The 20,576-nt window shown below is 38.4% G+C and overlaps 1 protein-coding gene across 20 annotated transcripts in view; it reads right to left on the reverse strand.

The window, feature by feature from the left end:
• Positions 1–20,016, reverse strand: part of HNRNPC (heterogeneous nuclear ribonucleoprotein C) — a 58,545-nt gene extending 38,529 nt beyond the window's left edge. For 5 of the 20 annotated variants that reach the window (XM_035699462.2, XM_035699460.2, XM_035699457.2 and 2 more), the window contains exon 1: positions 19,855–20,016. Coding sequence is in view for 8 of the 20 variants with exons in the window: in XM_049094558.1 (XP_048950515.1) it covers positions 13,961–13,963 (3 nt within the window). In the remaining 12 variants the exon portion in view is untranslated. Of the gene's footprint in view, positions 1–1,057; positions 1,192–13,191; positions 13,216–13,953; positions 14,696–15,025; positions 15,190–19,142; positions 19,190–19,854 lie in introns of those variants that run through there. The other 15 variants (XM_049094558.1, XM_049094561.1, XM_049094557.1 and 12 more) reach the window with 12 other exon arrangements.
• Positions 20,017–20,576: the final 560 nt, after the last annotated feature.

Raw genomic sequence — 20,576 nt, forward strand, 5'->3', positions numbered from 1 at the left:
TCAAAAAACATTAACTCAGTACAACCAAAACAGATTATAAATGGATCGGTAAAAATTACATATGCAATGGTCAAAACCTAAACACAAAAAATGCAAGTCCCAAAAAGTATGAAGAGAAAAAAAAAAACGTAAAACAAATCATAAACATGAAAAAAATTAAAGAAAAACATACTGAAATTAAAGTTCTAAGATACTACTTTTTAAAATTTAGATTGAAGATTACACCAAAATAAAACTTGATTCAGACAACTGTTGATGTATCCTAAAATCCCTGGAGAAAAGCTTGGTGGGCAGAAACAGGATTTACATGATCTCAGAATATTCCCAAAAATACTGATTGTTAAGGGCAAAAAAACGCACCTTTACAGTGGAAACATGTGTCACCACTTAAACTGATTTGACATTACATGCCTCCTGATGTGACAAAATAACACACCCACATACCCTATGCAAAATTCTTGGTAACATATTTAACTTCTACATAGGGAAACGAACTATTTCAAGTTTCCAGATATTATACAGTATAGGAAAGCCCCGCTGCCCGGTGGTTTACGGTTTAGCACCACCTTCAGCCCGGGGCAGCCCGGGGCGTGATCCTGGGGTCCTGAGATAAGAGTCCCAACATCAGGCTCCCTGCAGGGAGCCTGCTTTCTCCCTCTGCCCGTGTCTCTCGTGAAGAAATAAATAAAAACTTTTTCTTTTTCTTTTTTTTCTTCACGAGAGACACAGAGGCAGAGACACAGGCAGAGAGAGAAGCACGCCCCATGCAGGGAGCCCGACATGGGACTCGATCCCGGGTCTCCAGGATCATGCCCTGGGCTGAAGGCAGCACTAAACCGGTGAGCCACCAAGACTGCCCAAATAAGATCTTTAAAAAGTAAAAATAAAAACTGGGACTCCTCAATACATACAAAGTAGGAGCTTTCTCTAGATTAAGAGAGCAATGTGTGAATCTTGATTGGATACTAGATTCTGCCCTCTGCTATGCCCGGGAGGCCTGACCTGCCCCTTCCTCCATCAGAGCCTGGAGACAGAACCTGGATATTTTTGTATTTACCTGGTGGTGCCCAGTCTCTGCCTCAGACACCTTGGAGCTGGAGGGGGTGGCCGGAAGAATTTTCCCTTGGGGCACTGTACATAATGCTTATTTAAATCCTATTTTTTCCTCTCTCCATCTCTCCAGAGACATCTCTAAAGGTTCATATTTTGTATCCAAAAAAAAAAGGGAAAAAAAAGAAAGCAATGTGTGAATCTTGATCGGATACTAGATTCTGCCCTCTGCTAGGATTCGGATCCCAAGGTCTTGGGATCAACCCCGCATTGGGCTCCCTGCTCAGTGAGGAGCCGTCTGCTGCTTCTCCCTCTCCAACTCTCCCTGCTTGTGGTCTCTGTCAAATAAATAAAGCATTTAAAAATCATTCTGAAAGGGAAAAACAAAAGAAAAAATTACATATAAGAGCAAACCTAACAATCCACACAGTAGCTACCAGAACAAGAAAGCTGGAACAGAGATGGTATATTTCACATATGTACTGTTACCTGTTCCAAAGTTGTTTTTTCTATTCCAAATGTTTTTTCTATCTATTATAGTAAATGGAAAAATGAGGATTTACCAGGTCACATGCTTTAGCAAGTTCCATAAAATTACATTTGTCAGATTTCCTAATATAAGAATGGGGTGGGGATCCCTGGGTGGCGCAGCGGTTTAGTGCCTGCCTTTGGCCCAGGGCGCGATCCTGGAGACCCGGGATCGAATCCCATATCAGGCTCCCGGTGCATGGAGCCTGTTTCTCCCTCTGCCTATGTCTCTGCCTCTCTCTCTCTCTGTGACTATAATAAATAATAAATAAATAAATAAATAAATAAATAAATAAATAAATAAATAAATAAATAAATAAAAAGAATGGGGTGAAAGAGACGTGGCATTCCCATGGCTGTAACTAAGTAAATCAGTACATGTTTTTGTAGGTTCCTTTGAAAATTTTAAACAGTGCCAAGCAACGGGCAGGCCTATACTTGCATCAAAACAACTGGCACCCCCTCAAAAAAAAAACAAAACAAAAAAATGGCAAACATTAACTAAATTTCAGGTCATCCTATGTTTGGAATTCAAAAAGAAAACTTTGACCATCCATAAATCCTATAAATCCCCATAAGAAAGAAACATTACAGAACCACTTAAAAACACATTGTATAAGACTAAGTGAAAAATGTTTAGAATATAGAGGTTCTAAAACTACATATGGTAATGATTACATATTGCTAAAATCGTATTACCAATATATAAAATGTATAGGTACACCTACATCTAGGAGACAGAGATGAACCCAAATATTTAATAGCAATTAAAAAATATACAAATACTGGCTATCTTTGAGTGTTGATGCTCCAAGTATTTTCTTTTACGTACCTATTTCAAGCTTTCCTTATAATAGAAGACTGTTCCTGTCAAAGCATAAATGGGTAATGTACTAGGACAAAAAAACTTTAAAATAAAGATCTTTAAGAATATATTCCCAGAAAAAAAAATGTATTACCAGAATTCCAAGATGGAAAAAACTAAATCATAGACAATTCTTTCTTCAGAAGACGTTAAAATCCAGTTAGGACACCTTGCTCACTATAATGTAACTTCTTGAGAATTGCCACCAAAGTCAAGGAAATCACATGATACTCAATTCTAAAACTTTAATTTCTTCCTTTAATGTCTACTCATTAGCATTGAAATTAATTTTTTAACGTAATAATCTTATTCAAACTGTTCCTTATCCTTACCATCTTCAATGAAAATAAAAAATGGGGGGCACCTGGATGGCTCAGTAGTTGAGCATCAGCCTTTGGCTCAGGTCATGATCCCAGAGTCCTGGGATTGAGTTCGACATCAAGCTTCCCATGGGGAGGAGCCTGCTTTTCCTTCTGCCTATGTCTCTGCCTGTTGTCTTTCATGAATCAATCAATAAAATCTTAAAAAAATAAAATGGGGGATTCCCTGGATGGCTCAGCGGTTCAGTGCCTGCCTTTGGCCCAGGGCGTTATCCATGATTTCCAGGACCCAGTCCCACATCGGGCTCCCTCTGTTGAGCCTGCTTCTCCCTCTATGTATGTCTCTTGTGAATGAATGAATGAATGAATGAATAAAATGGTGCCTTGTAAAAAATACAATTTAATCTGCCAATGTCTCTTTGTTTTTTTTTGGTTTTTTTTTTTTTTTAATTTTTTTTTTATTTATTTATGATAGTCACACACACAGAGAGAGAGAGAGAGGCAGAGACACAGGCAGAGGGAGAAGCAGGCTCCATGCAGGGAGCCCGACGTGGGACTCGATCCCGGGTCTCCAGGATCGCGCCCTGGGCCAAAGGCAGGCGCCAAACCGCTGCGCCACCCAGGGATCCCTGCCAATGTCTCTTTGAACACAGTAACAGTGAACACATTCCGGATGCTATCCAGATGGTATTGTTTCTGTTAAGTTTTCCATTGTCAACACAGGCAGAATCCACAAAATAAACCCCTAATTCTTATTCATTTATTAATACAATGCTAACTTCCTGTATTGGGACAATTACTTTCTTCTTTACGTGTAGCAGAGCTTTACATTTCAAATACCACCTCATCCTCATCTCTAGTTCACTGTCCCTAGTTTCAGCCTTTAGAAAAGTTTCAAATTCTGATTTTGTTAATAAAGTATTAACAATCTCTTCCAATTCTATATATCCTTCATGAATTTGTTCATCATAACCCGTGGAAATCTTGCCCTTATCAATGTAAGAAGTTAAATAGTTGGGCGCCTGGGTGGCTCAGTGGTTGAGCATCTGCCATTGGCTCAGGTCGAGCCCCACATCCCCCCTCTGCCTATGTCTCTGCCTCTCTGTGCGTCTCTCATGAATATAATGTTTAAAGAAACAAAACTTTCAATAGTGAAACTTTTTTTGTCATGTTATATACTAGTTTTAAAAGACACCAGCAAAGTCAACTCCAACCAAATGTAAAGTCATTTTGCTTATTTTCTGTATACTGAAAAGCCCTAACTTCATTTAGTTTTTGAGCAGGATCTGGGTCAGTAACTTAAAAAAAAAAAAAAAAAAATTGCAACAGAAGTTTAGGTAAAGCCTATTTTAAAAAATTTTTTTATTTTAAAATTTTATTTATTTACTCACAAGAGACACACAGAGAGAGACAGGCAAAGACACAGGCAGAGGGAGAAGCAGGCTCCATGCAGGGAGCCCTATGTGGGACTTGATCCCAGGACTCCAGGATCACACCCTGGGCTGAAGGCAGGCGCCAAACCCACTTAGCCATCCAGGCAGCCCATAAAAATAGATAGATAGATAAATAGATAGATAGATAGATAGATAGATAGATAGATAGATAGATAATTTAAACTAAAAAGGAATATAGAAAAATAACTATCCCCACAAATTCAAACCGTAACTACCATGATCAAAAGTCCCCTAAAAAAATAGAGAACTTCCTAAATAGGCATAAAAATTCAACACATCTCCACACTAAAATACAAAAAAACAAAAAACAGAAATGGGTCTGCAATATACCTTTGTTCACTGTTCAAGTTCTCAGGACCATATACAAAAATGCATGAAAATAAGAATACAACCTTATGATTAACAATTTTGAAAAAAAAAAAACAAAAAAAACAATTCTGAGACTCGGATCAGACAGACCGGTTTCATTTTTAAGCTCAACTCTGAGCAGCGTACATTACCCTTTGAGAAGCCAATCCTTTCAAAATCCAGATTCTTCAACTGCAAAATACCAATGGCAGTATTTGTCTCGTAGGCGAAGTATGAGGCATAAATGCAGTACAGAGAACATCTGACATGGTGCCTGACACATAGGAAGTGTTGCTGCTGCAGCTGCTGCCATTACTACATCATTTACTATTATTGGTAAATACCAACAAAAAAATGGGCCAATGAGGCAAACTTGTTATTAACAAATAATAAAGGTCCATGGAGAGACTTTTAAAAGAATTCAACATCACTATAACAGAAATACAAACTAAACAATTATCATACTTCACTTACCAAACATGCAAAAATATTTTTAAAATAGTCATTTTATTTTTTTTTAAAGATTCTATCTATTCATGAGAGACAGAGATAGAGAGGGAGACAGAGAGAGGCAGAGACACAGGCAGAGGGAAAAGCAGGCTCCATGCAGGGAGCCTGATGTGCGACTGGATCCTGGGTCTCCAGGATCACACTCTGGGCTGAAGGTGGCGCTAAACTGCTGAGCCACTGGGGCTGCCCCTAAAATAGTCATTTTCATATATATTATTTCTGACTATGAATTGGTACCCTATTTTCACAGGCCAATTGGACTTTTATCAAAAGCCTTAAACCTATGAATATCTTTGACTCAATAATCTGACTTTTGACAGTTCATTTTAGGAAAACAAGGATGTCAACTTATGAAAAGTGAAAAATTAGAAAGTGCATGACAATATGGGCTAAATGAACTTCAGTACATCATTCCAACTGAATAGAAATAGCAACACCTATTTAAAAATGACCATGTATTGCTTCTCGGCCTTTTGGGTAAGATCAAGTGTAACAATGACCATGTATTGTCAGTGAGAAATGTTCAAGATATTAAGTATACACACTACAGAGTCGATCCTTGAACAGCACAGGGGTGCAGGGGCACCAAATTCCCCACTGTGGAGTCAAAAATAAATCCACATGTAACCTGACTCCCCAGAAACCGGACTGGAAGCCTTACCAACAGTTGATTAACACATATTTTATATTTATTTATGTACTACACTCTCATAATAAAGTTATTAAAATAAAGAAACGTATGGTACTGTAGTCATATTTTTTTAAACTCACGGAAGTGGACTCATGCATTTCTAACTCGTACTGTTAAAGGGTCAACTGTACAAGTTATCTAAATTAATAGCTGTTAGACATCTCAGGATGATAGTACTGTTATGTTTTTAAGTAATTTTTCCTCAATTTTTCTTTAACAACCATACTGTTTCATATTTTTTTAATTTTGCAAAGATAACTTAATGGTACCTTGGAATTTAAGGATTAAGATACACAGCTCGGCCTAGAATCAGGAAAGATTTCTATAACCCTGTAAACTGAAGTTGGAAAGGTTAAGTGCTCCCCCTTCCACAAGAGGAATTCAAAACTAGTATCAAGAAAATGGGCACCTCCAGACCAAATTTTTCACTGGACATCGTTTCATAAATTTGGGGTCTCTCACTCACAGTCTCAACAAATACAGATACTTCTCTCTACAGCCTCAACCTTCATAATCAACTGTGCCATTGTTAAACGATTATTTGTCTGTTTCAAAGTGTCCTATCAGATTTAAAAAGGGTGATGGGAGGGACGGCCTGGCTGGTTGGGTTGATAGAGCATGACTCTTGGTTTCAAGATTGTAGGATCAAGCCCCACATTTTTTAAGTGTGATTACTTAAAAAAAAATAAAAGAAAAGGAAAGGGACCTCCCCCCCAACATTTTAGAATCCTATCATATTCTTAATTGGAGCTGCTTCTACATAGCAAAACTCCTCTTCAACAAACATCTATTTACCTTGGGAACATTAAGCCATTTGAAAACGAGGTTCCCCAATCTACAAGTATCAAGCAAGCATTAGAAACATGTAAAATTAAAAAAATAAAATTTAAAAACATGTAAAATAACACTTCAAAAAAAAAAAAAACACTTCACAGGAAAAGAATGAAGACCAACATTTCAGAATTACTTCAGTAGGGTCAATAAATCTCCACTAGGAACTAAAACATCAAAAGCATATGCAATATATAAAAGTAAGTCAAAAATACAGTAAGTACTTACATTTCTAGTATAACTAAAAACCTATATGAATGAGAATTCTGAGTTTAATGTGTATAAACCCCTGGTCATAAACAATATTTTTATACTTAAGATTCATGCTTTAAATTTTAGGGGTCTGTCTTAAATTAGAAATTTCCTTTAAATGGTTTAGCAAATAACATTAAAAAAAATGGAACCATGTCTATCTATCTAGGTGGACGGTATACAGAAATTCATTATATTGTTATTTGTATTTTGGTATATTTTCTCTAAAAAGTTGATGAAAAAGAAAAATTGTTCACAAGTATTATAATCACGGATCTACGGTGACCTGCAAAATTATGTTTTTAAAATATTATTCTCTTTAGCTATCACTAAGGAAATAGAATGTTCACATTATGTCAGATACATGACTTGCCTAAAACCTCCAATAATTCTAAAAACATCTATTTCAGGATGGCATTTATTCCTGATTACTAGCTAAAGTGGTATCAACATTTTCCCAGCCTGCCTATTTGAAATTACTGGCTTCTTAATCCTTTGTGGTTTGGGAAGAGTCATTAGAGTTCCAGTTTTACACATAAAATGGTTATTTTTTACATCCTATTATTTCAGATTTACATAAAATGGGGCCACACCACAATCAAGTTTCCCACTAAACACCAAAACTCTTGCAAGAAAGCTCACCACAAATTTCTAAATCACAAACTAGCAATAAAAAGGAGTGCAAGTGGTCTAGATCAGTGCTTCTCACTAATGTACCGATCACAGTTCTAGAATTAGGTATGAAATTTTGTATTTTATGGAGCTTCCAGATGATGATGATGATGATGATGATGCTGCTCCTGCTGGAGCACAGATCATATACTGAATTGCAAGGGTCAACAATACTAATTAACAAAAAATTTTATTTCTTTATTATCTTGCATTGAGTTCCAACTAAATATGCTTTTTAAAGTCTATCATGAAAAAAATAAAATAAAATAAAATATAAAAAAATATAAAAAAATAAAGTCTATCATGAAGACGTGTTGGGAAAATCAGGGATTTTCCTTAATTTACCTTAAATTTTCCTTAATTTTCCTTAATGCTGTGCTTTACTGTGTTATACACCCCAGTGGGATCTAGGGAAGCACTCAACTGTCAAGTCAAATATGTTAAAATATATTAGTATTTCTGCAGTTATACGTAATACTCAATATAACATATTATCAAGTCAATTGAAGTCAGGCTTTTGTCACCAATAAGTATCAAGCCAGAGAAAAAAAAATTGTCATACATTTTTAAATTTCTGAATTGTAAACAAAAGATCTCTACCAGCATAGGAAAATAATTTTTTATAAGGACATTTGACTTAAAGTTACAACACGCAGACCTAAGCAGCTGGAACATACCTAGATTTGAGTATTAACAGTAAAATGTATATATAGAGGAATCTCATCATTTGCTACCCTGAACTCAATTTTATCACCAATGAGAACATGCCAAGATTCTCTCAAAACAAAACATATGTCTAACAAAAGAGCTTCTCCAAGTCCAGAAAGGACTAAGCAAAAAAACATGTAAGCAAAAGTCAGTCATCCTTACACCCCACAGAAGTCTTTTAAAGTCTTAACTGTTTTTATTCTTTAAAAGATTTTATTTATATTAGATACAGAGAGAGAAAGGTAGAGAGACACAGGTAGAGGGCTGTTATCAGGCTCCATGCAGGGAGCCAGCCCTATGTGGGACTCATCCCGGGACCCCTGGGGTTATGCCCTGGGCCAAAGCCTCTGCTAAACCACTGAGCCACCCAGGCTGCCGTCTTCACTGTTTTTTGTGCAACAATGATTGCAGTTTTTCCAAAAATACATACTGAAATATCTACAGATGACATATAAAGGATTTACTTCAAAATAACATGAAGCAAAGAGGGTAGATGCAGGTATAGATGAAACAAGATTACCCAAGGACAGTTAAAGCTGGACAAGTTCATGGAGATTGATTATACTCCTCTCTCGTATGTTTGGGAATTTTTCAGAATTAAATGAAAATAAGCACCAAATATATGCATACACAGATCTAAAAATAAAGTAAGGGTACTTATAAAATTTTGTCATGCTTTTCAATTATGTATAAAAGGGAAAAATGAGAAGAACCTAAAGGCTCAAGAATTCTATTTAAGTAAAATATTGTACAAGTATGTTCACATGAAGTAAAATTTTTTCTTCTACTTGAATATGCTGACTTTTTGAAGCGTATATGCATTCTCACCAGAGAATAACTTATAAAGAAAAAAAGTTTTCAAATTTTGTCTACAGCCATGTCAGAGGAAACACAACAGCCTATGACGTCAAATGTCAACTTGATTCATTCCACCACAGCCAAAGTTATTTTAAAGCTATTTTTTTTAACTTCTCAAACTCCTTACTAAACCCCTACACCACATAGGCTGTAGCCATTTACACCCAATCACAAGACTGGAAGCATGTCTACATAATGAGTTTCAAACTTTAAAAAATTTGAATAATGTGTTGCTCATTATACTACTCAGTCTTCAAGCACAGTTTCCTTCCAACCCTAAAATGCTGTTTTACATCTTTCAAGATACTTCCCTATACCTTTACAAAGATGATAAAGTTCTATAATACTTGGTGTTCGCAAAAAGTGCTAGAATCTAGTGGGGAAGAAGCTTGAATGGCTAAGGAAGAGAAAACATCAGTGAGGCAACGACTTCTGAGTTAGCAATCAAAATGAAGTGAAGAACCTCATCTTAGGTGGAAAAAAAAAATTCCAAAGGCTAAGGAAGAGAAAACATCAGTGAGGCAACGACTTCTGAGTTAGCAATCAAAATGAAGTGAAGAACCTCATCTAAGGTGGAAAAAAAAATTCCAAAGGCTAAGGAAGAGAAAACATCAGTGAGGCAACGACTTCTGAGTTAGCAATCAAAATGAAGTGAAGAACCTCATCTTAGGTGGAAAAAAAATTCCAAGGAAAGGCTCTGAGAGAGGGACTGACTAGTGTTCAGGACCCAGTAAGGGCATAATGTGGCTAGAGCAGAGTATACTCTATATAAATATACTATTAGTGAGGAGGAGCCAACACATCACGTAGGCTATTTGGTTAGATCACCGTGAATATTTAATCTTAACGTTGAAAATAGGGAGGATTGAGTTTTAAGCAGGAACCTCTCCAAGCAATACATTTTTCAAAAGATCACAATCAAGTAAAAACAATCTAGCTACTACACGGTGGTGAAGAATAGCAAAAGAAACCTGAATCTATTCCAATAATGCACAAGAGTCCATTTCTGCTTGAAACTGGACCAAGCTATGGTAGTGTGGTCAATTCTTTTATTTTAAAGTAAGAGCTGACAGGGTACTCCACAAAACCAAAGGTGAGGTCTAAGAAAAAGACAAGGATGGCTCACCAATGTCTGACCTAAATGACATAAAAACTGGAGTTTCATTTATTAACTGAAACAGGTAGCACTGGTTTTGAGAGATCAGTTTTTGACTTTTAAGTTGATGTAGTTAACATCCCAGGGAGTAGTCAGGTAGGTAACTAGAGGGATTGGCATGATATTCAAAATAAATCCACACTGGTGATGCAAGTGTAGGAATCATTAGCTTATCAATGGCATAAAAAAATGAGTGAACGAAAGGACCCAGGAGTGAGGAAAAAAAGAGAAATAGAAGGAATGAACACAGAAGCATTCCAACAGAATGGAAAAAAAGCCAGAAACAGAACAAAAACCTAGAAGCTTTATAAAAAATGTTTCAAAGAGAAAAGTGGCTCCATCCGTTAAATCATACCAACCAAACAAGTGTGAGATAAGGATCGGAGAGACTGCTAGATCTGGCAATACATCACTCTGGGACTGTTTTTAAAACCATACATACGATTATTTATTTCTTCAACTAACATTCACTTTTAAAATGTTTACTTCCCTAGAATATATTCACATCCAAAGATTTTATAAAATTATACCACAAAGCTACATCTACTTAATTCATTACCTTGGACTCTATCAATGTCATTTAAAGTGATAGAATTAAAATATATAATGATGATATTTAGCTGGAAATTCTTTAAAAAAATAGAAGCCCAAAGCAATTTCTTTTTTGGGGGGATGAGATTGGGGTAATTCTAACACAATTAAGGATTTGTTTTTCAGAAATACTTCATTATGTCAAGTAAGGAAACGTAGTGTAATCAAGTTAAAATCCGTAGGTTCAACTATCTGGGTTGAATCCCCATGTTACCATTTATTAGGTATGTCAAACTTTGGGCCAGTCTTTACTGTTTTAATAGTCTCATCTCCAAAATACAAAAGATAATTACACAAAGGTAATGATGAGTAAGAAAGTTACAAGAACTTTAACACTGACATACAGTCGGTAAGATGTCCAAATTATTACTTCCAAAAGAAAAAATTCTGGAATTCAAAAATGAATTTGAATTCCCTTCATTTTTCCTTTCAAATAGGGGAGTGATCATATCACGTCTGACTCGATGGGGTTTTTAGATAAGCAATCAGGAGATTCCTAGAGTCCAAACAACAAACTACTGTCCTCTTCAAACTACTTACATTTGCTCATTAATACGAAGAAAACTCTTGAAAAACATGGGCAAGAATCCCCAGGCCTAAGATTACTACTTTTCAAGAGAGTAAAAGATAGTGCCCTACTATGATAGGTCTTCTAATTTATTGTCCTCCTTGAACTTTGTCCTCATTACTAACATTCCCCAGACAATAGCCAGAAGTAAATTCCAAAGTAGGACCTCAGCATTCTCCAAGGTCCTTCAAAAGATTCCTTTTGTTCCAAGATAACCTAAATATTAGGTAAGGACCTGGATACCATGCCTGGTACCTGCTTATCTTCCCAATTTTATCTCTTATTCCATGCATTCCTGTTGATTTTCTCCAGCAATAGTTCTTGCTCTCAAGACAAGGATTCCCCCTCATTATCTGTGCTTTCAGGTAGGATGATCCACTTCTTGATCTTAATTTCAACATCAATTAAAGGTCTCTTCACTGGCAGCAGCATCCCACCCCAAACTCTAAACTTGGTTCCCCTTATCATCTCTCTTCCTTCTAAAGTGCTCTGCCACTCTATTTCTCCCCTTAATGATTTATAATACCCAAGAGGACAAGGGACAATATGTTTTGTTCATCTCTGTATGTCCCAGCCTAAAGGTTATTTTCAGAGAAAGAACTCAAACGTCTAATGCATAAACGTCTCTACGTCAATGTTCCACAAGCACCTCAAAAACCAATGTTTAAATTGCCTTCTACTCTTAACCCTAATCTGCTCCCTTTGTTTACCCAACATCTATCCTGGGAGTTATGCCAAATCCCTTGCTCCTCACAGCAGCCATCAAATCCTCCTAAATTTATCAGCTCCTCTCTAATCCCCATACCATTGCTTTAAAAGTGGGCCAGTTAATTATTTTTATGTATATTTTAACTACCTTCCTCATTACCTACTTCCAATCTCATTCTTCTCTAAGTCATTTCCACACGACCAGAATGACTTTTACAAAATGAAAATCTGATCTCCCTGCATTAGAACCTTTCAATAGCTCACCAATGGTTTCTGGATACAAAACCATGGCATTAAAATTGTTATCACCTAAGGGGCAGCTGGGTGGCTAAGCAGCTGAGCCTCTGTCATTGACTCAGCGTGATCCCTGGGTCCTGGAATGATCCCCAGGTCCTGGGATAGAGTCCCACATCGGGTTCCCTGCAGGGAGCCTGCTTCTCCCACTGCCTGTCTGCCTGTCATGAATAAATAAAATCTTAAGAAAAAATTTTTTATAAGCTGGCCTTAATTCTAAGGTCCAGTTCCTTTTCCCTTAGAAGCATTTCCTTAGAAGACCTTTTACATGCTTCTCTAGGTTCTATGTTTACCTCTAATCAGTGACATCATCTCATTCATCTGCCTCCCTCGCAAGGTTTTAAGTCCCTGAATAACTACCATACCTTTTTTATCTCCCCAAACCAGAATACAACCCACAATAATTTGTAGAATTAAAGGACCTATAGTGAACAGTACCCACACAATGACAGAGTAACAAATAAAAATGGCTTTCATGTAACAGAGGGCATCAATACTTGGACCTAAAGAAAAATTTCCACTCCTCTTCCAGATAACCCCAGACATTTAACTTTCTCCCATTCTGTTTCCCTTTGAGGATGTCTTTAGTGTTCACTTTAACTGGACTTTATTCTTTTAGTACAAATAAGGAAGTAGTATATGATTTACTCTATTATCACACAGCATTGCACATGCCTTTAAAATCATTTTACTTTCCCCCTCAGCTCAAAATCTACTACAGCAACTCCTAAGTGAGTTATCACAATATTCTATGGTTGTCAGTAAAATACTACAGATTGAGGGGCACCTGAGTGGCACAGTTGGTTGGGCACGGTTTGGTTTCAGCTCACGGCACGGGATAGAGCTCCGCACTCAGTGCAAAGTCTGCTTAGGACTCTCCCTCTGCCTCATCCCCTCTAAAATGCAAGAACAAATTCTTTAAGTTAACTCATTCCATCCTATTACTCCTGGGAACACAGATACCCAACATTTAACTAGGCCACAAGTCATCACTCAGAGATCAACCCTACATCTATCATTGGGGTACATGTTAAAGAGATTTCATGCTTTTTGGGATTAAAAAGCCTACCTATCCTCTAAAAAACAAAAACCTCCCAGTGAGATAGCATTTTAGTATTGTTTGTTGCGGTTTGATTCATGTTAAATTTTAGTAAGAATAGTCAAAATAGAATACAATCAAAAACTACTGTCACAAACACAAGGAAGATAAATTCAAACAGGAAGTGTTTAATTTGGAATAATCTAAAAAAATCTAATAGGTCCTTGTCTCTTGCTAATTGCAAGTCAATTTCATTCTGAAGTTTACATAAACTTCAGCTGCTCTTTCCAGTTTTATCAAAAATTCTCAGTCAGCCCAAGTTAATTACAACCTTGTAAGTCCATTAGTTTACAAAAAAAAAAAACTGAGCTGGCATCACTTGGGAAACATCTGGAGTTATACAAATATCTTAACCCAAACATTTCCAGAAGCTATCCCCTACACTGTATCAACTAGACTTAAGTGGGTGTATTTCCTAGTGCTTGCAATGAAACCAAGTGGACCTCACACCTCTTACCATCACCCAGGAAGGGTGTGCATCTGTTCCGAAGGCCCCCCTGGCTCCAGGTCATCCTGGCTGCTGCTGTTCCAGGCTGGGCATCCGTGTTGCTGCAGCTTGTGGTTTGTGAGGGGTAGTAGTGTACAGGAAAAGCAGGATGGGATTTCAAGGGAAACAGGAGGAAAATGGCTTTCTGGGAAAATGCCATCACCATCATAGGTGTTAAGTAGTACCACACACATTTTATTGCAGCACAGCTTAAAAATTTAACAAATGAAAGATTAAAAATAAAAAAAACAAAAATAAAAAATTAAAAATACAGACGTCCAGAGATGCTCTAAAACAGTTAAGTTAAAGATCAGGAAAAATAAGGTCACAGACTTAACAGCCAGTAAAATTCTTTCGAGCGTGGGGAAGGGGATGAGGGCAAGGGTGGGGTTGGGAGAGAAAAGGTTTATGTGATCAATCCACTTAAAAATGCTAATGCCTTCACTTTCTCTCCCAAGATGCAAAACTCCAAAGTCAATCAGGAGGCCGGAGAAATTCTTATGAACATTCAGAAAAACTCGATTTTAATCCGGTTAAAAATTATCAGTGTCATTATCATCATCATCATCACCATCATAAGTATAATAATAATAAATAATAATAGTAACTAGTAACAACAATAAAAAGGAAATCAGCGGAAAGTCAGGAAAAATGTAAAAAAAAAATTGGAATAACTTACTGTAGCTGAAGATCAAAAAAATCTCACTGTAAAAAAACAAAAATAAAAATAGCCCAGATTAGAAAAACGGGAGGTGCAAAAATGTCAAGTCAGTAAAGTTCATTTCTTTTCTTTTTCCAAAAGCAGTTTCCACAAAAACCGCAAGGGTAAAGTTCTCAGTAGCAGACAAGCAAAGCCCTTTCCACATCATCAATCAATCTTAAAAATACACGAGGAAGTAGAGAGGTCAGTTTATGAGAGGCTAAAAGGCTCCTCCTCCTCTAACCCAACTGCTGCAGAAAAAATAGAAATAGAAATTTTAAAAATTACATCTTAAATCCAAGTCTCGTTTTTGGAAACAATTAAAAAAAAAACACCTGTAAATTTGCCGTAGTGCACACCAAGTTGCATCATTATGTTTAAAATGTCTTTATAAAATCAGTTTTGGAATGGGAATGTGTGTGTTCTGGAAGGGTGGGGAAGGGAGGTTAAAAATCAAAGCTGAGCTCCAGTGAGTAGGGATGGGGTTCGCCTTGCTGCCCTGTGAAAGGAGAAGGGACAGATTGAGTCAGAGTTCCTCAGAAATGTTGTGCCCTAAACCCCCAAGACAGAAACATCTGTCCTTTGCATCTAACACATTCTGGTAAAGCATAACATTACACTGGGATGGGAGAGCCTCTATAGAATCATCACTTCTACCAGTGACTGTCTTCACAATTCTTCAATTATCAGTGGCAAAAATTTACTAATGCGTATGTTCCCACAAGGGTCTTAAAAACAAAAATCTGCAACATTTATCTTGATCATCAGCAGTTTGGACAAAGAAATTATAGAAAAACCAGGCCAACAGAGATGAAGAAGTGAACAAATGTCAAATATCAAGATTATGAAGGAGAATGTTCCATCATGAAGATACATACTAGAGATGACATCTATTCTCAAAACCTGTAAGTGCTCAAACTACAAGACTCGATGGGTTCTACAGTAAAGGGGGAAGAAGTTTAAGGAGCTCATCATTCCACTCACTGACAGAATGAAAAACCACAAATAAAGGAGAAAAGATTACTAGTTACTGAATATTTAATGTCAAAGTAAGTGAAAATTACGGTCCTTAAGGAATTTGATTCTGTGGTCTCACTTTGTAACTTAGCATACTTAACTGATTTCAAGATACGAATTCTAAGAATTTGATACACAAAACCACTAAAAAATAACAACATGCATGACAGATCAGCTGTTTCACCAGCTAAAAGATTTGTAATCAGATTGTAGGTCTTTTGAGGAAAAAAAGGAAATCACTGCCCTCACATTTCAACATTCAGCCAAAATGTTTTACTCTCCTTTACAAATGTCAGTAAACTAGGGGCACCTGGCCAGCTCAGTCGGTAGAGTACATGACTCTTGATCTCAGGGTCATGAGTTCAAGCCAGTTGGGTGTAGAGCTTACTTCAAAAAGCAGGAGGAAAAAAAGTCAGGGGTGCCTGGGTGGCTCAAATGGTTAAGCATCTGACTCGGTATCTGCTCAGGTCATAGACTTGAGAGTTTGAGCTCTGCCTTAGCCATGGAGCCTGCTTAAGATTCTCTCCTACTCCATCTGCCTCTCCCCCTCTTTAAAAAAAAAAAAAAAAAGAAAAAAAAAAGCACATGAGAACTGAGAACTTAATAAAAAGTGCTCCTTGAGTCAACTATGTGTGAAAGAATACAGCAATAGAATAGGTACTAAACCTCTAAAATCTCACGGTGAATTTTTTCCAAGTAGCAGATCAGTTTAGGTATGACCTGTAAGTTACTTTTATATTTGGACTGATGGTGTTAAACTGTACAAACTACAGGGACACCTGCCTAACTCGGTGGAGCATACAACTCTTAATCTCAGGTTTTGTGGGTTCAAACCCCACATTGGGGTAGGGATTACTTAAAATCTTAAAAAAAAAAAAAAAACTGTACGAACTACATATATTTTTTTTAAAAAGGTAGAAAACATACACTCCTTTCAATGTTCTCTCTATGCCAGTGTTTGTGGTGTCCATTTATGGTTGAACTTTCAATTTTCTTAACCAAAAGCTTAAACCTGGATATTTGTCAAGTTCTAGGCTATGTTAAGTACCTTTGTAGCTCATCTACAAATAAATCCTTTGCACACTTGTCACAAAACAAACACAATGAATATTAAAAGCATTTACATTTCTCAAAGTCATAAAGCCAAAACATTGTTAAATTGATGAGCTATCAACTCATAAAAAAGACCGAACAACTTTTAGTGCGTAATTCTTTGCAATTAACAGTATACCTAGATTATACTTTGTCTAACCTCTTCAGAGGTTTGGATCCCTTGTTCTACAGGGTTATTTTTTTTTTCTACAGGGTTATTCTCAAAGGGAGGGTTGCCAACTGGTACCAAGTGGCATTTATTAGAAATGCAAATTTCCAAGGCCCGCACCAGACTTAATTAGAAAGGCTGGTTTTCTGGTGGAGCCCAGCAATCTCTTTTTAACTATTCCCCTTACCAATTCTAATGTCGGTTCACTTTTAAGGACCCTATGAGAGTTTAAACGGGGAACCTCTATCTCATAGTTAACAGTGGTATAAAATAAATCCAAGAGCATGACCTATCATGGTAAATACACCAAGAATTTAAAAACCCTATTGTAGTCTCTCTTCCCCTTTATAAACCCCCAAATTTCTAATTATCTAACACATGTCTTTATACTACACCTAACAGTGCTGGCTCTCACCAATTCTCTAATTTGTATAAAACCATCGTCTTCTCTAACCCCAATGAGAATATATATATGAAATATACATATAAATATACATATTAAATATGAGCAAATAATGCCCTTCAAAGACAATTATAAAGTTACTTCAAGATTAAATGTGTTAACATATTTGTTATGTAACTATAAAAACTGGTTTTAATAAAACTTTCCATATACTTTTCAGCCTTCTGGTAATACTGGAGTAGAAATCAGAAAATAGGTTAAGATGTCTAAGCCCCCTTATAAAACTGTTATTGATAACACTTATTTGCCTGATGAAACTAATAACAGGGGTGAGGGAAATGGGGATACAGTTCTCTCAACTCTTCAGCAAGATTCTTTCAGCTGCTACTCTCCAGGTAACATCTGGGATAATGATGACTTAACTATAATTTTAAATATTAGAGTATTTTGGATTTATTCCTTGCTTGTTCTTACAGCAATTCCACCTTAAAGTTGCATGCTAAGTGAAACTCACTAAAACCCTAACCACAAACAAAAGAAATGTTTAATTTCTCTACAGAAGGAATGGCAACCACCACCAAGCATTCATTCCAGTATAACGAGCATGGGAAACACAAAAGGTCACAGATTACAATTTAGTCATCCTAAAATCCATCCTCTTCAGCCAGATGAAAATGCTACTAAAGCCTACCTACCTGAAAACATCTCTAAAATTGTTTAATTCTGCGGTCAAATCTTTCCAGATGGATATTAACCCAAAGGAATGGTTTCCTTGGTACATGGTGATCTCAAGAAACCCATGATTTCTAACAAGTCAAGGCAAGAGAAGTTCCCTTCATTTCAATTTTTGTCAATTGTTATTATTCCTTACGTTTCTCATTTCCCAACATTATTAGGTTTCTGACCTAATCTAACTAATCACTGCCCTTACCTCATTCCTAGCAGCTTTGCAATGATAAACTTTGGTGCTAAGCTCACGTAATGTGTTTACATTCTTTCTAAAAAGTAATGCTTTTAATCCCTATTACAGTATCTACATGGTGAGGGAACTGACAGGTGCCTCAACTATTCTGGTTTAAAGACCTTTTACCTTCTATCGGTTTCCCAAGGGATGAATTTATCCTGCAGTATCGGTTTAAACTTTAACGTTTCCTGTGAGAACACATTGAAATTAAATATCTATCTTCCACCAAATATTAAAAATAACGGCGATTTCTTAAATGAATGGGATATTACTTTGAAACCTATGTAATTCATGTAAATTCAGCCAACGTTTTTACTAAGTTTCAGGGCTTCGCCAACAGGTACAAGATTTAAAAAAAAAAAAAAAAAATACGTAGCCCAGAAAATGTAGACCTACGTACTTTTTAGGTATTTTGGAGAAAAAAAAATCAATGGCAGAATATCCCGAAAATCGAATTTTAAGGTCAGATCAGAATGTCAAATTAATAAGAACTGCCAATTCTCATAATTAAATATTTTTCCCAAAGGGCAATTTGGAAAATTTTCCAGTTCCCGCTAGTGACTACGGTTTAATTCGGTTCTCGGCAAGATTCAAATTCGGTACCGTCGGTACCTCCTATTCCAACAGCTATCGGTATTTATAAAAAAAAAAAAAAAATAAGAATAAGAAGAAAAAAAATCACTCGGAGAATGACCCACAGGTCAAACTGCCCTAGCAGCCCCGCTACCCATAGGATACGTTAAGGAGCCTGGCAACCGACACCCTGGGGCCTCTCGGTTTCTGTCTGAGGAAGATCCGAGTACCTACCTCAAAGCAAAGCTCCACTAACTTATATATCTCAAGAGATTTGTAACCTGCAGATAAAAAGTAAGCCAGCTTTAATTATCACGGTTAATATGTAAATGAGATCACAATTATTAAAAGAAAGCAAGCGAAGCAGAAGAGCGTGGGAAAGGGCCGCCGCGAGGCCCGCCGCCGCTCGGAGAGGCGCCCAGGAGGAAGTCCTCGGGAGACGTCAGGCCTATTGTTGTAACGCTCCCGCTCACGCCCCGCGGGGCGCCCCGGAACCCCGGCGCTCGCGGGGCCGTCTCCCCGGAGGAGGGGGGCCCTTCCCCTCCCCCCCCGCCCAATTTTTAAATTTCTCAGACGGCGTCAGCGCTACGTGAACTTCGACTGTACTCGCGAGCGTCTCGATCTTCCCTTTCTCATCTCGGAGGCCTCGTGGTCGGAGAAAATGAAAGGAAGCAGCCGTTAACATACCAAAAAAAAAAAAAAAAAAAAAACGAAAAACGAGAAAGACGTTTCCTGAGGCGATCGCGGGCCCTGAGGACAGCGGGGGGGAACCTGCGCCAGAGCCGAGGCCCTCGAGACGCTCGCTCTCAGGAAACCCAAACCCGGCGCAAGAAGAATAAATGGAGGCCTGCTCGCCCCGAGGGCAGTTCCCCTCGTCTCCGCTCCCACACCCCCTCGCGCTCGCCGAGGAGCCCACGCCTGCCCTGCTTCTGCCCCCTCCACTTACCAGGAGGGGGGAGGGAGAAGGGATTCGATTCTGAATCTCCCACTCCCGGGTTCTACGTGGAGAAGCCAAGTGCTGCTCGAGGGCGACGACGCGGCCGCGACCGCTCAGCCTTCGTCTCTTCACAAAATGGCCCCCGAGTCTCCTCGGCCGCCGAGGCGAAGGCCTAGCCCCGCCCCCCGCTCCCTAGAGCCCTGCTATTGGCTGCGACTTTTCTCGCTCCCGCTGCTGATTCGACATTGCTACCGCTCTTCACAGCTCTGCCCAATCACCACGCGGAGTAGGCTAGACTACGCAGGAGAATTTCCACATGCGTGAGAGGGGCTGGCTTGTGAATGGCTACGTTTCCTGTCCCTTATCACCCGAGACGTGCTCATTGGCCACTGTCCCTGACGGAGCGCTGGGTGGAAACGCGCCTTTGTATCGCGCACCGCTTCACATCCGGGTCTCCGGGAGGCCTGATTGGCGGCCGTAGCGTCCTATCGCGGCTCCCGAACGCGCCCAGTGGAAGGCCCGCCCCTACCTCGGAATTCCCGCGGCGCGGGGGCGGGGATGGCTGCCCGGATTCCCGTTAGGTAGCGGCCTGGAAGGGCGGGCGCCGCCCGGGCCGCGAGGGAGGTGGGCGCGCCCGCCGAGTCTTTCCCCCAGCGAGGGTGAAGGGGGGCCTTTCCTTGGGAAGGAAAGGGAGCCGCGAAGGCCGGGCGGCCGCTTCCCCGACCCCGCAT

This window comes from Canis lupus, chromosome 15 (assembly GCF_003254725.2).
Source record: "Canis lupus dingo isolate Sandy chromosome 15, ASM325472v2, whole genome shotgun sequence".
NCBI classification, from domain to species: Eukaryota; Metazoa; Chordata; class Mammalia; order Carnivora; family Canidae; genus Canis; species Canis lupus.